The sequence below is a fragment of the Harpia harpyja genome, chromosome Z, assembly GCF_026419915.1.
Source record: "Harpia harpyja isolate bHarHar1 chromosome Z, bHarHar1 primary haplotype, whole genome shotgun sequence".
Lineage (NCBI taxonomy): Eukaryota > Metazoa > Chordata > Aves > Accipitriformes > Accipitridae > Harpia > Harpia harpyja.
The window spans coordinates 35,137,863-35,154,537 of record NC_068969.1 but is presented as its reverse complement, the minus strand read 5'-3'; the positions used below and the strand labels follow the sequence as shown (position 1 = coordinate 35,154,537).

The window sequence follows — 16,675 nt, the reverse complement described above, 5'->3', positions numbered from 1 at the left end:
GTTTTATCTTTGGAAATGATAATTTTAAGGGCTTGACAGGGATTGTTTTGTGGGTTTCTTTCTTCTCTTTAAGAAACCTGAATGAGGTTATCTTTCTGACACCATGTCAGGCAGTAGGATGGCAATCTTCATAATTACTACAACTTCTGCAGTAGAAGTAGTATCCCATTTTTATGCAACTGGTAGAACAAAGAAGGTTCTTAATTTTTTACATTACAAAAGTTAGAGAGGAGGTGTCAGAAATAGAAGTGTAAGAATGAAAACAAGGAGGATGGAAATCCAGGGAGGGCTTCTGTGGATGCTGGTCTTCAACTTTTTGTTAGAATTATTTTGTGTGGAAAAAGTAGTTTCAAAAAACCTGAAAACCCCTCATTCAATTTACTGCATTTTTTCCCCCATGTGATTGAGTACGTAGTTTTTGGCTGGTTTGATTTTGTAAATCAAATTATCCGCTGACCCCCAGTGAAATATTTGGCTTTGAACTGAGTTGCATTAAACTTCATTGGTCTGTAGTGCTATGCTATCTCAGAGAAGCTGGGTGTGGTGCCTCTCTCCTTTTCTTGTATATCTTGACTCTCCACTGCTTCCACTGCAGCTCAGCGCCATATGTCCTGGAAGAGACAAGAGACCCATCATGGAAGTATAGCTTGGATGAGGAGTACACCTGTATGGGGCAGGAGCTGCATTACGGTTCCCTTTAGGCATGTATAGGTTGATGTGGAACAGGCTTCAAACCAAGTGTTTTTTGGTTAGTCCATCACAATTGGTTGATTCAACACAAAGTGCTAAAAGCCTTTGGTTTGTTTTGATTTTATGTTTCTAAGTAATTCTTGATATGATAAAACATTAGAATTTCCTGTAGGATAGAAAGGTGGGGTTTTTGCCCTGTTACTACCCTCCATGTGTCCCTTGCCCAACCCTGGTGTAAATGGAAGCAGAAGATGTAAGCAGTATTTTTCCTCTTATTAGAAATATTCATCAAGAAAAGATGACCTAAGGAATATTTTGTCTGTTGCTGCAGAAAAAATGTGTTTTCAGTAAGAAAGTGGGTGAGGCTTGTAAGTGACCTGAAAGCTGTAGCTATTTTGCTACTGTATTTTGACATGCCTTGTATGCCTGTTAGTGCAGAAAATTATGTTCTTTTATAGTTTCCTTAGTACAGGCAATGCCTATTTTCTTGTTATTGGTGGCAAAACCGGATAGCTTTTCAGTCCTTACATGCTGCTGTATGTTTCTGTGCCTTTGAAAAGAATAATATTCATGTGGGCTACAAAGCTCCAAACATGAGAGAATTGTGAGAAGAGAAATTGAGTTTCTGGCATAGTCTTCCCACAATGCATTCCAGTGAGTTAAAAACACAAAACAATGGAAACTGTTTGTATTTAGATGCAGCTATTGGTGCTAAACTGCTTCTCACATGTTTTGGTTGAAACTGATGGCTTAAAGATATGGTGGTGTTTTCTGTGTATCTTATTTTAAAAAGGATCAATTTTGATTAAAATTAAAAGAAAAAAGAGGAAATTTATATTTTATTTGAGAGGAAGAAGAATTCCTGTTAAAAACAAGACATCTATGTGCAAATGGAAAAAAGAAATGTAAAGCAAATTGAATTTCAGCATTTGCCATGTGAATACTACTTTGATTATTCAGGCTTTACTATTACATTACATAAAAAATGTGAATCATGAATATAATTTTGAGAAACTCCAGTAGAATAACAGAGATCATAAATTATAAAACCTGATATTGGCAGCACTAAAAGAAAGTGCAGTAACATCCTTTGAAATGATTCTGTTTACATTCAAGCTGAAGCGTGGTTGCTCTTCTTTATTTGCCATCCGAGATTTTTCAGCAATTTGTTATGAAAATTGTTGTGAAACAAACATAGTAGAAAGCAGAGCTTCACTTAAAAGAAAAGTTTCTTTGATTGTATGGCAAGTTCAAGACCTAATGAACTGCACACTTCTGTCAAACTGCCAAGAAATCAATAACATTTGGCCACTAGCCTGCTGCAAAGGAAAGATCAGGGTCCTGTTTTGCACTTCTCAAGCCAAGGCTTCATAGGATTTGCTGTGGAATAGCAACAACACTACCATCATGGGAAGGTTTTCCTGTTCAAAGATGATCTCCCTCAGGAACTCAAAATCTCTTTGTTTATTCAGGTTAGCTTGAGAAAGCTATTGCTGCTGGGGATGCAGCTTGACATACGAAGCAAAATTTGAGGTTGCATAAGAAGGAGGAACATAAAATATTCTCTTTGTGGAAAATGAACAGAAAATCCTCTTGTTCTGCATACAATTTATTCTTTTCTGGGAGAGTGAACGTGATGCCTGTACTTTTCTGCCCCCTCTTTCTCAACCATTTTGTGACTCTGTCTTCTCCAAAACCATGATGCCACCTTAGAATTGCTCTTGGTTCTCAGTGTCACCTGCTCCTTGCAGGGAAGTGGCGTTTGACCAGCAGTCCTGTGTATGCTTTGAAATTCTCAAATCCCATGTCTGTGGACAACAGGATCAGGCTTTACTGCTACCCAGAGTGTGTGCAGGACAGCATGATAGCAAAGTGGCTGGACTGAGGTGACATGGCCATGGTCACTGAGCCTGAGCAGCACCTATGACTCTGAAATAGAGTTCTGCTTTGCCCTTGGCACTTTTGTTACAAGTCTGCACTGGTAGTTACTGACTTCCTGCAGAAAGTATTTCAGAAAGTCTGCAAGAGAAAATGGTATTAATTTAAATGTATGTAATACAAAATGCCTCGACAAACTGCATTGTTTAGAGAATGAAACCATGCTGCATGCGCCTTATCCTGAGTAATAAAACAGAGCATGATCTCAGAAGAGGTAGTGGTGACACTGCTCAAATGCTGATGTGATCCAGGAGTTGTGGAACATATGGAGATGTCTCAGTTATCAGAAAGGTGCTTCCAAAGGTCAGTATTAACCAACACAGTGCCAGATTACTCTCATCAGGTGGAAAGGAAACTTATGCCTAGCATGAATAAAAAGGTTTTTCAACTTTTCTGTCATAAATTCTTTGGTAAACACACTGTGAAAAAAAAGCATCACACCTGTTTGCCTGACACCCAGAATTGTAATAGCTCCAGGGGAAAAAAAGAGTTGATGAAAGTGAATTATCAGTAAATGGATTTTTGAAAGTAGTTGTGTAACTCCTTTTGGTGTATTTGCTTTAAGCCCATTTTATTTCTACACAAGCTAAAAATTAGCACACAAGAGAGTTTTGGTTCACACTTAGAGCTTTGTTGATGTCATCTCTGAAGGGAGGAGATGCCTGTCATCATATTACACAGCTGGATAAAGACAGCATTTATTAGGGTAAGTTGTACAAGCTCTGTTTCCCCGAAGAGGTGGCATTGGTAATGAAATGATAAAAAAATGGTATCTGTAGCCAAAGAGGGGCAGTGGGAAAAATGTTTGTGCCTCTTGAAGGGGTTTGGCCAGGATGCATGTATCTTGCCATGCTTTTATGCAGTTAAGGACATGACAACTCTAGCATCTTTCTCTCTCAAAAGATTTTGGTGAGCCTTTCTCCTCCATGCAAACTCTCCTCAAAGCAAGCTGCAGGTAATATGACCCCTGCATTAATGAACCTAGCGAGGTTTGGGTGTGAACTGCCTTGTTGGAGGAAACCCATGGCTCCAAAGAGGGAGAACAGCTAGGGATCAGTTGTGAAAATGTTTGCTTCCTCGTTTCCCTCGTTAAGGCAGTCCTTTATGGTGGTGTCTTTGAAACACTTGACTTTGGAGTGAAGGAGAGGAAACACTTTCTGACACTAAGAGGTTCAGTTAAGGTGTTCTTGGTGTTTGAATGGGTAGGAGGTCCTGCCAGTGGATGTTAACAGTGGTCCAGCAACATCTGTGTCCATGTGTGAATAGAAATTTGGGTTCCCTGCCCCTGCCAGTACAGTTTAAAGAGTAAGAAATAGATTATGGTTACAACCCTAAGTAACTTCCTGTTGCTCTCTTTGTACACACCTTGTTGTTTGACTAATAGTGGTGGAATGACAAGTGTGGTTAAAACCAGAGCATTCACAACCAAATTTCAGGGGAACCAAAACCCAGGCATTCTGTAAAAGATGTGAAATATTTCTATCGTGTTACCAGAGAATGTGAATAATTGTTGAATTACTTAAAAAGGAAATGTCAACATGTCCTTTGCTATATGCACGACACTCATTTGGGTGAAAAACCATGTATAATGTATGAGTGTTTAAAGTACCTCACATTGCATAAACTGCAAAATCTTTGTTACTAGCAATCTATTGAATGTATAACAGCTAATGTGATTTGAGAGATATTAATAAAAACCTGAAAAGAAAACATGTACTATAGTTGCAGTTGGGTAAATTGTTGAAAACTGCATGTATGCTAAAGCATGTCTTTGACAGTAAATATTATAAAATGTGGATTCCATCTCTAATGCTATTGGTTTTACAGCCTGAAAATAATTCTGTTTTACACAAGCCATGAACACATGTCAGCTATGTCCAGCCAAATTTTGAAAACCAATTTTTGGCTCACCACTTATATAGTACAATTCAGTTCTCACCCTTCATATAAAATGTTAGTGGATGTAACACTCTTGTCAGTGTGAGGTGTTTGTTTATATATGCAAGGTGGGTTAGTTGATTGGATTATTTTTGGTTTGCTGGTACAGCATGTCTAAACAGCTTCATCAGTTAAGGAAATTTCAGTGAATCCTTGTACAAAACCAGGGGTTGACAATGGATAGTCAGAAGTTGAAATAATACTACTGACGATTAGGGAAGGATTGTCTTACAGACTGAATCATCCTAATTGTTGCTTGGCAGGGTGACGTGCATTGGATTTTTCTTTTTTTTTTTTTTTTTGGTCATTGATGAGAACTTAACAGAATAGCAGTTACAAAAACGGGTATGAAAATGTCAGAGAAATTTGATCCAAATGTTTCTTAGTGGGTGAGATATGACAGGACTCAACCACTGGATCTTTGATGTCCTGAGACAAGGTAAATGTTTTCTTGCTCTGTGTATCTGAGTGTACCCCATATACTCAGGTGATTTTAAGACAGAGCAATCCAAACCATTGCCTGGTCCTTGAATGTCCAGGTGCACCAATAGGCTTACTTATAGTTCCCTCCAGATGGGTAAGCGCTACTTTTCTACTTACAGTCTTTAGGGACGAGATAAGTTAATGAAGAACTTATTTCTATGTGAGTTATGGTTAGAGAAGCACTGTTTTCAGCTCTGTGGAATTCATGTACTTGAATTCTCTTCCTGAGTTTGGTCCAGTTGGGTAGTCCAATGAGCACTCCTTTTGATGGAATATGAGTAAATAGAAGGTGGAGGTCTAGGCAGGAGAACATGCTTCTGGTGTTGGAATAACCTTCTCTTGCTTAAAACTACATTCTGTCACTTTTCTTCCCAAGTTTTTTACTAGGTTATATCCCGGCTCCAACCCCTAGGGCTAGTTAACCACAGAGTAGGGCTGTCAGTGAGTGTGGTGGCAACAAAAAGACATTTTTTCGTGTCATAAAATCGTTCAGCTTTGATAGGTAGTTTTGAAAACATTGCATGTGGCTCTTTGCAGTGGTCTTTTATTTTCCATCAGAGCCCTGGCAATCTCTGGTGCTGGCAGGTAGACTGTACCAGTCTTGTCCCTCATCTCACAGAATACTGTAGTTACTTGAAATTTTGAGTGTTTGTTTTTTTCTGAAACTGTTTATAGATAGAAATGATTATATATAACAGAGATGTAACAAGGTCTAGGATGTGCTGACTTCTTATTCTTGCTTCCCTGTCATATGTTGGCTCACTTCAGGGAGAGAAGCTCTGTTTATAGCAATCTTGAGTTGAACTCATTTACAGCAGATCTATATTTGGGCATCTTTGCACATATCCTTGTGTCTAAAATGGGCACCATAATTCTTACCTTGTAGAGGAGTTAGAAGATTAGTTACTGTCTGTAAAGAGCTTTAAAAATGACAAATCCTGTGTTTGCATATCTTCAGAATAATTAAGAAGCCAGCCAATTAATCTGCTTCCTAGAAATTAATACTTCAAAATTACTTGCTCTGTAAAATTGTTTATGTGCATGATTTGGGGCAGGTATACCTTTTTTCTTTTTTTTTTTTTTGCATATGTGATGGTGTTTACTGAGAAACCCAGGCTCCACTCTTGCAGTACACACTGTGTGGACACAATCTTCGAAACTGAGGCCCATTATATAATTTCATTTTTTACTTGTTTACTCATTTTTTAAAATGAAGCTGCATGTTTTTAGTAGTGAGGGTAAGTTAATACCTAGAACAATTGAACATGGGCTCAGGCGGGTTTTCCATTACTTTTTATGTTAGGATTGATTAAGGAGGCTCTGTGTCTCACCTTGATCCTATATGTTTGATGCAGGAGCTTTCTAGTGAGATTTTTCTGGCCTATATTACACAAGTCGTCAGACTAGAATGTTATAAATGTCCCTTCTGGCCTTTAAAGTCTGATCTTTTAATTAAAATACAGGGATGTCTTTTGCGGGGCAAAACAAATACTAAGATTCTAGCTCAATTCATGTGGAGGAGCTCTGCATCATTATCAGATTTCAGACAAAGTTGGATAGCAGGTGCTCTAGCGGTTGTTTGAACAAGGAGGGAAAGGCTGTCAATACATGAAGAAAGGTTAGGGTTGCTAAGAATGGTGACAGAATGAGACAGGGTGAAAAAAGAACAAAACACAAAAAGTCTAATTCCTGAAAAATATATAAAACCGCCACTGATTACAGTATTCCCTGTTGTCTCTTTCTGTTTCCCCCATCTGTCCTTTCTTTGTCACATTGAATAGCACAGTCTTCTACTAACACAGCTGTATTGTGCTTACTTAAGTGGTAGGACTGTAATCTTTATTCCCTTTATCTGTGACATGCTTGAGGAGGGACCAGAACTTGGATTAACTTGACAGTTCATTCCCTCCTCTGTGGCCCCGATGGAAAGGCAGCTAATGAGACACAGGAGAAGTGCAGGTATAGACAAGAAGTGAGGAGCTGTGCCCCCAGCCTTCATGCTGGAATAGGTCATCAGTAAGAATAATGGGATTTCCATGCTCCTTTTCCATCGTTCGCACTGCAAACATTTCACTACAGGAGATCATGATCCGAACAGGTACCTGACCATTTGTTGAACTCTCCACATACAGGTTGAATGTGTGTCCCCTGAAAATGTCTCAAACTATGATTTAATCTAACTCTTTCAAAGGAAGTGATTTTCCTTTTGCAAGCATAAGGAATATATTATAAAGAAACTGAAGACTGGAAGGGATCTGAGGCAACAAGTGGTAGCTAAAAATTAGAGGTTTTATTGATAAGTGGGATATGCAGACCTGAGTGCCGTGTCCTTTTTCCAGTGCTTGGGAAGGTGAGAATGCTAGGAATGGGATTGAGGGCATACAGTGGTGAGCAGAATGATACCTACACCATTAGGTATTGGGAGAAATTTTGTCTGTCTCTTGATTTAGGCAGGTTTGATTCGGCTGTGGTTTATAGAATATACTTTCCATTTTATAGAATTTTGGTCTATAGAAAGTATCTTCAGGGCACAGCTACTCCATCAGTCACCTAAGGTAGTTAGATGTAGAGATGTATCAGTGTCAGTCCCAGAAGACCTTACACATGGGAGGAGAGGCTAAGGATATGCAGGAGGGCAGCAGTTCTGGGAATGCTGTGAATGTTTACTAGTGAATATACTGGCATCGGGATGCAGCCTTTCAGGTCGCTAAATGTTAAATGAGGGGCTTTGTGGATTGTTCTGCCAGACTCAAGCATGGTGAGTCTGCACGTCCCAGGCTGGTTGCCAAAAAGCCTTTAGGAAACCTGTCTCATATACAGAGTTCCCAACAAAATGAGACACTTAACCTGACTGTCCTGAATGCCAGTCCCATACCTTCATTATAGGCCTTATTTCTGTGCAAGGCACTGGAGAGAGCAGCAGTAATGAATGCTGCGAGAAGAGGGAACATGTCCTGCAGCTAGGTAATGCACACAGCCTTCTAGGCAAGCAGCTTGTGGTTTCTGGCTGGAAATTCCCACTGGACAGTGTCAAATGCATTTTGAGACTATGGTACCCATGTTCAGTTTATTACTAGTGAATAATTTAGCTGTGCTTACTGTGTTGTATCAGTTCCTGTAGCCTTTACTTGTGACATTTCCTTTTGTGTGGCAGATTTTTTCTGTGTTGATAAACTGCTGCTGAAGTACAAATGGTCTGCATTGAAAATATAGCAAATGGGGCCGTATTAGTCTGGTTGTCTCATCCTTGAAACAAATGCTATAACTGTTGTTATTTGGCCTAATTTTAATGCAAGCCAACAGAGTTGCAGGAGAATTAAGGTCTGCAGTGACCTTTGTGTATTCCTTGATTTCTGTTTTGCATGCAAGCTGGGTATGGTATTTTTTTATCAATATAGTAAGAGTTTATAAAACAGGGTACATTTATGTACAATCTCCCTAATTCCAGAACTATTGATTTCATATTTAAATATAATGACCTCAGAATGCTGTTGCTCTTGGCCCAAACAATATTTGCAGAATGGCTCAGGAAGGTGATTCACTGTCAGATGCCAGAACAGATTTTGTGCAGCAGTTTGTAACTTGATTAATCTAATATTGGTTGAAGAGAGAAGACATCAAGCTATCTTATCTACCATACAATATCGGGTGTGTGTGTAGTATATATTTAGCCAGTGTTAAACCAAACCCAGAACAGATACTACAGCCCATCTCTGAATCTCCTCAGTGTTGGAGATGGAGATCCCAAACAATGCCTTCTAATGTGTTCTTGAGCCAGTGGCTTGGCAGATAAAAGCCCTATTCTCATTTACCTCTAGAAGTTTTTTCTCTGTAGTTCTGTTCAATACCAGATTTCTATCTACCAGGGATGATGAAGCAACATTAACATGACAAAAAAAACCCTTAATCCCTGGGTGCCACCACAAAGAAACACTGAAGCAGCTGAAAGACTGCAGTGGCTCTCTACCCGTTTTGCAAATTACCTCTTTATTTTTTTAAAGAATTAAAATCAAGACCAAAATATGCAAGAAAAAAACCAGACAATTAGTAAGAGCCAGCACTTTATGAAAATGCCAGTGTAACTTGAAGGATTTAGAAGACTCACATGCCATCAAATGAAGTTTTAATTAGCTCCTGTAAGACTATGAGAAAGACTTTATTTGAGTGGACAAAAGGTCCAACTAGTCTGATATCCTATCTCACATTGTGGCCATGAGGACATGCCAGGGAAGGCATCAACTTAGGCACATATTTTACTTTTCCTTTCCCTCTCCTCTGACATGACTTTAAGCTGCTAGTTATTTTCAGCTTCAGGACTGTTTGAATTCTGAATATGTGAATTCTGTGTGCTCAGTAGCCCACAATTTCTGTACAGTGAACTTTCTAGTCTCCCTGCAACTTATCAACACTTACTGCATTTTCTACTTTCTTTGTCAAGAAGCAACACCAGTTTACTACCAGTTGCATGAAGAACCACTTTCTTCTGTTTGTTTTGAAGCTGGTTTCTATGACATTCATTTAACAGATTTTTTTTTTATTGGAAGAGAAATAGAGCAGTGGATCCTTTTCCATCCATTCCATATCTCTTGTGATTTTGCAGATCCATGTTGTACCCCCAAAGTTGTTCCTTTCTTTGTATTGAAGAGTCTCAGCTTAAGTTTTTACTTATATGGATATCTGATTTGGACATACGCAAGCCTTTGCATACCACTTTTATCTTTTTCTGAACCTTTCCCATTTTATGTTGCCCCTTCTGTGATGGGAGGTCCAAAGCTACTCACAGTATTCAAGATGTTTCTTAGCGTAATAGCCTTGTCTACTTTGTTCTGTTTCTTTCCCAATCATCCCCAGCACTCTGGTTTGCTTTTTTGGCAGCTGTTGAGCATTGGGCTGGTGTTTCTGTGGAACTTATTCCAGGATCTTAGTCCTGAGTGGTAGTACCAAGGACAGAGCCCATCTTTTCACATGTGAACCTTGGAATGTTTTTCCTCACATGTCACTTTACATTTGTGTACAGTGAATTTCACCTGCCATTTTACTTTCCAGTAACTCAGGCGTGTTGAGTCTGCAGTTCTTTATAATAGGTTCTCATCATTACTATATTGAATAATTAACAAACTTTGTCATCCTTTGTAATGCCTGTTCCAGTCTTCAATGCAATTCCCTGAGGAAGTCCTTTGATGACCTTGTTCCATTATATGAACTGACAGATGGTCCAGTATTCCAGCTTTGTTTCCTAGCTTCTGATCAGATTTTTTTTTCTTTTTGTCCATGGAGGGACGTTTTTCTTGTAAGTCCTAGATGCTTAAGTGCTTCCCTAAAAATCTGTCAAAAGCATTTTGAAAACCATATCATCGTAATCCAAATGTTTGTTGACCCCTTCAGCAAACTCCACTGGGTTTAGAGGAGTTGACAGCCTTTTACAAAAGCCTTACTGACTCTTCCCAAGTACATCATATTAATTCTGATGTCCACTAATCCTGTTCTCATTATAGCTTCTACTAATTGGTGTGATACAAACATGAAGTGTTTTGGCTTTGTAGATCTCCCTGGAAACTTCTAAAAAAATTGCCATGGTTTTCACCCTCCTGTCATTATTCCACTCTCATGCTAATTTCACAACAATGGGCTATGAATTTCCTGCCAGCGCTAGCAGCACAGCAAGTCTCAAGATGTGGCATAACCTAACCCTGGCATTTGTCTTCCTTTGACTCAAAGCACAATACTCTTCTTCCTACTAACATGCTGCTGATCCAGTGATGGGGACGGATTGTTGTCTTCTCCCCCAAACATTTCACTCACCTCCATACACTCATACTTTTGCACTTGTTCCTTTCTAGGGATGCTGCCTTCTTCCAAACATATTCCCTTCTTTTCCTTCTGTTTCCCTGGGATGTAAGAAATATAGAATATACGTAATGTTTTGTATTTGAGAAGCTGGGCAAAATACTGTCAGTAGAACACATCTGAAAACTTCATGAGTTAACATGTCCTTGAATAATACAAGCTGCTTGGATTCAGGCTGCAGTTTGCTGCTTTTCCTTCAAGGATTATTGACGAGTCTTCAGTTGCTACAGTGATTGTCCTCTTCTGCCCAATAATGTACTAGTGCTTGAGACTGCATACAGATTTCCAGATTCTGAAATGAAAATGTCTTTAGAAGTCAAGAACGAGAAATATTTTAGCTTGTTATCTGAAATTTTAATTAATTGCCTCTCCCACCTTTTTTCGCCTCAGAGTTTTTTCAACATGCCCTTACAAACATTAAGTAGTGAATATAAGCCTTAAAGATGCAGCAAATGATTAGGCTTCCTCATGCCTCACATTGAAGACAGACTCTTGTTAAGGCTTTTAATTTTTGGTAGCAGTCTTGGTATACAAACTAACTTTTCATAGTTGTTTCACATTTATGGTCTTCATTCTTATCAATATTGACAGCTGGAATTTTCTTTTTAAATTACTCTCGAAGTCCTGGCTTGAATGATTAAACCACGACTGTACAATAAGTCACTGAAAGATCAGAAATAGCATCTAACAAGGTCGCACCACATTTAAGCTTTAAAAATGGTATTTTTATAGTATATTATGAAGAGAATTAAATTTGGTTTATGTTTAGTAAGAAAAGTTTAGGGAAGAGCAGTTCATAGGCGAGTAGCTATTACCGCACTATAATCATTTACAAGCCCACAATACAACAAAATTTCGTAGTCACCTTGGAGTCCTCTGAAGCATAATTTAAATATTTATATGCTGTGCTCATGGAAGGATAAGATAACAAACACTGTTGACACATGCTTCATTTCTCCAGTATGAGTTTTTCCACCCAGACATTCAAAGCTGACCAAATTTATGAGGAGCTGAAGGCAGGAGCTTGCCGTAGGAATTGTCAAGCAGCGTTATTATCTAGGGTAGCAGCTTTTCTGCCTGTGACAGGTAGCGGCACCACCATGGGAAGATGAGTGCGCATTCTTCTTGGTCCTTCAGTGTTTCAGTAACTGAACTGTTGCAAGCATCACCACTAATTTACAAATGGAAAAGACACGTCGTGTTACTGCAGCTATCAGGGGATGAAAAGGAGTAACCAACGAAACAGACGTAGTGGTAAGTTATCAGGGGATGAGAGATAAGAGACAGGATAGGAGATGTCCTTTGAGGTTTCCATGTGAGGTGGAGGGAAGAGAATGAGTTGTGGGACTGTCCCTGTGCATTGGAGAGTGTGGTGCCTGTGTTGGTGTGACTCTCGCTTCATAAACAGCAAAAGCTCTTGTCAGTCACAAGGAGATCAGCATTCTGCTCTTGGGAAATTTAGTCTCAGGGGTGTCTGTATTGGTGGAAGCTCTACCTCAGTATGCCTTAGAAGTAGTCTTTCTGGTACAGGGCATATATCATTTGGGTTGGTTTTTTGGGAGGGGTTTTTTTGTTTGTTTCGTTTGGGTTTTGTTTTGTTTTGTTTTTTACCAGAACGATGCTTGTTTTTCCCCTTGGAAAGCATGGCAACTTCAGAGCTTTTTCTGTCTTATTTTGAATACAGCCATTATTTGGGCAGTTTTATAAGGACAAAGTTATGGTGTGAACTGCTGTCAATGGGGAGCCCAGCACAATAATCAGTATACTCCAGTACGGGACTTCTTTCACTCAGGGTCTTAATCTTGTTTCAGTCTTGTCTCTGAAGCAGAGGTCCCTGTCAGCTCATTCCTTAGTCTTTCCTTTTCACCATAGGAAGAAACTCTAGCACTAGATACAAGTCAGAGAAGTGATACATAACAATATTCTTGATGCACCTTAATCCCATTGTTCTTTCCTTGACTGTCAGTCAAGATAGTGCCTTCATACCTATGCAAGGTATATGAAACTTTCCCTGCCTTTTTTTCCAAGCTTTACTTTGGAGAACTCTGCCAAAGATGTTTTTATTAAAATGAAGAGTTACCATTTTGCTTGTGCATACCTGAATACTGAAAAGACACCTTAAAATGAAATCACTGAATTTGTTTTATATCAAAATACAGAATGCTCATTTTATCTTCTATGAGCCTGACAATTTTCAGAATAAACAATAATAAAAAACCTGTCCAACTGAACCACGGGCTTAACTTGAAACGTGAGTGCCTGCCTGCTAGTCCAATGGATGTGGTGAATGACGATGAGGGTAGTTGATGTAAATGTGTCCTATAGTTCTTAAACATTTACTGTCATCACTTCAAGAAACTAATAGTGTGTATGCAGAAGGGTGGATGCATCACACATACTATCTTATTTTCTTGTAGTAAATTAGTTTTGTAAATGAGCAACATTTATTTTAAAAAGAGAATTCAAGGATGACTTAGAGATTCTTTTTAGAGGCATGTTATGATATTTTGCTTGCACTTTGCTTACTTTAGAGTTGGCTACTTCTGGGTAAATGATGTGACAGTTGATGCTGATGCTTGAATGCAATATGCGTGTTTGAGAGGGGTGGAGGATGTAGATGTTTTTTAAAGTTTTAATCTGTGCTTTTTGTTGGTCTAACTAAGCGTTTAGATCATGGCTATCAGCATAGTAACTGCACACATTTAAGTCTAAATTCTGCGACATGAGATCACTGCAAGTCTTCCTCAAAAGAGGTCTGAGTTACCTCACTTTAAAAGAAAAAGTAGGGAGGACTGTAATAGTGTCTTCCCTTTAATGTGAATCTCTACACAATGGGATTAAATCCAGTGCTTGTCTACACTTGTGTCTTCTTTATTCTAATTTTATATGTAGCAGCTTTATGAAACACAAATAACTTGTTACATAAAATGCAGCTCCGAACAGTGTGATTTATCTTTAAATATACTTTTTAAAATAGACTATTCCAGTCTATAAACAGAGCACATTTGTGTGTAATCTTGCTGCACTTTTTACTGCCCTGTAGGTTGTTTTCAACTGCACTGTATTGTTATAAAAGTTTTTATCTATCACTGAGTTGAACTATCACTGATTAAATGTTTCTTTCTATTCATGGCATTCAGGTTTAAGTGATATGCACTATTGAAAAACCACAGTATTACAGGATTGTCCTTTTAATGATTTATTGATCCTCGTCTGTGCTCTGGAGTTGTTTTGTTTCTGAAACTCGACAGATCAGAGCCTGGACTTTCTTTGTACAGCCTGTTAAATGTGAATGTTGCTTCTTATTTTGCTGTGTTTCTGTTTTGTTGGTCTGTTGCTAATCCTGCAGTGCTTGTGGTCTTCTGTATGAAAACGGTTTTGTATACATGTAACAATGTTTAGTAAATTAATAAAATGCACAAATGAATAGTTTTCTCTATATGGAATGCCATCACACGTACTCATGTTACCCAAAAAGAAACCAAACATGTGAGTGTACTCAGATGCACAGAGGCAGCTGGGTTTTGTAAATGTGAGGTCCCCAGGCACGAACCTTGATGCAAATACAGGTGCACAGACAGTGCTGGAGCCAGTGTAGTGAATCCGGTGTATCTGGCGTGTATCTGGGGTGTATTGAACCCGCTCTGTGCACACTGCACAGCTGACTTGTGTATTGTATATGCACAGCAGGCTGCCAGACGTTTCAGAAAGGGCCAATAGATGGCTGAAATAATCTTTTTTGTATGGGCAAAATTCATTATCAGTGTTGACAATATCTGCAGCCAATTCTCCATAGGTAAAATTTCATCCCTTCTGTTTCTGTTTATGCTTGTGTTCCTTCTGCCTTGAAATGGCTTTTAATTCTGAGGTGTTTTATATTTGCTTGATCTCCAGCATGGTGTTTGGCTCAGAGGGCCTTCTTCAGCTGAGCTGTGGGTTTGACAACGAAAGCAGAATGTTTGTTGAGATCACTTCACATTTCTTACTGCTGTAAACAATGGCTAATGGCGTGGGAGAACACAAATTACATACTTCACTTGCTGTCTGGAGTGAGTTTGGAATTTGCTGTTAGACCCCAGAAAGTAATTGCTGCCACATGTGGTTATACTTAGTTCCTTGTTAACTGGGACGAAGGTGGAAGAGGGATTGAGAAGTTCTAGGTAACGCAGGGACCTGAGTTATCCGGTGCAGAGGTGTTTAGCTGTAAGAGCTCCTGCATCACATTAGACCTAATAACCAGATGGTTTTATGTATGGACAGGTCCCTCGCTGGTCCCTCTGCCTGTGAAACAGCTGGCTTACTAACTGGTGCATTTAAGGCACCTATGGAAATTACAGATGTGTGTTTAGGTAGAATTTTCTCACCTATTTTCATCTAAGTTGGAAGAATTCTGTTTGCTACCTGGCTGTAAGTTAGTATGCAAGCTATGCAAAATAAGGTTGTAAATGACCAACCTCATGAAATGGGTTTTAACGTAGATGACTGGGGTTTCTCCTCTCCCCACTAGATAATTACTATTATTACTACATTCTGAAAGTAATGAAAACTTTCCTGAATTTCTGTGTTCTATGAAACATACCATGGCCAACGTCTTTCACGTAAGAAATGCCATCAAAGAATATGACACTTCTTGTGTGAATAGCATTTTCTTGTGAAAACAAAAAGTTGTTGCAATGACAATTATGGGTGAGGCTTCTTGAAAGAAGGCCAAAAATGTTTTGGGAGTGTGATGAATGAGAAGGGACACTTTCCTTGTTTTGGAAAGGTGAGGAAGTAAGCTAGAGCCAGTGCACAGTCCACATTTTTGTGAGGAAGCAGGGGCAGTTCTGCATTTGGTGTCCTGTGCCGGCATCTAAGAAAAATTTTAGGTGAAAAAATGGAAGGGAAAAAGAACTACAGACACCCCAGTACAGTCACACTATTGTATTCAACTGTAGAAGCTGTTTAGGTAATTATATTCTGTTGTCTTGTATGTGGGAGCTTAAGAACAATAACTGACAATAAGTACCATGAAAGCTATTGCCTTGATACACAGGGGAATCTGTTAAGGATACAGTTTCAACTTCAATCCATGTTTCATGACTTAATAGCTTACAACGCATCTTCCTAGGCTGGCGATGCTTTGGGCTGTGTTTAAAAAGTTAGATTTTTTTTTTTAACTTTATATATCTATTTTATTTAAAAGAGTTGCTGAACATTTTTTGTCTTGTTCTAATTTGCAGCATTACTTTACCGTTCTTTTTGGCCATGAAGGGCAGAAGCCACTGGAGCTCCGTTGTGAGGATGAAGTTGATGGGGACGAATGGGTAGAAGCAATTCACCAAGCTAGGTATGAAGCCTGATTTTTAATACTTAGCTCCATTTTACTGTAAATAAATTGGTAATAATTTGAAAATCTAAATTCACTCTCTAAACAGAAATAAACATTACAGTGCTTTGGTTGTGTATTGCTTGCGACGCATGGGTATGTTATAGGAAAAAAAGCCTTTATCATTCATGCTTATATCACTGTATTTTATCATGCACAAGTGATTGTGTTCCAGTTGAAATTAGTTCAAGAAGAATACTCTTTTATTGGAAACAAGCCCTAGGATTAGTCCTCTGTTAGAGGCAATGTTTGTTATATGAATGAAGAAATAAGTGATATGCTAAATGAATAAATGAGTGTTTCTTAAAAAGCTCTTATGTAGTACTAAAAGTAAGAAAGAGGAGGTCAAACCATTATGATGATAAAGTGCAACAAATAAAATTTCGACTTCAAAACTGAAGTCCTGGACAA

At 38.7% G+C, this 16,675-nt stretch overlaps 1 protein-coding gene across 2 annotated transcripts in view; it reads left to right on the top strand.

Annotated features, from left to right (window-relative positions):
* The window catches only part of RASGRF2 (Ras protein specific guanine nucleotide releasing factor 2), a 131,532-nt gene that overhangs the window by 23,359 nt on the left and 91,498 nt on the right, over positions 1-16,675 (top strand). For both annotated transcript variants that reach the window (XM_052777980.1, XM_052777979.1), the window contains exon 2: positions 16,119-16,225. In XM_052777980.1, coding sequence (XP_052633940.1) covers positions 16,119-16,225 — 107 coding nt within the window. The remainder of the gene's footprint in view (positions 1-16,118; positions 16,226-16,675) is intronic.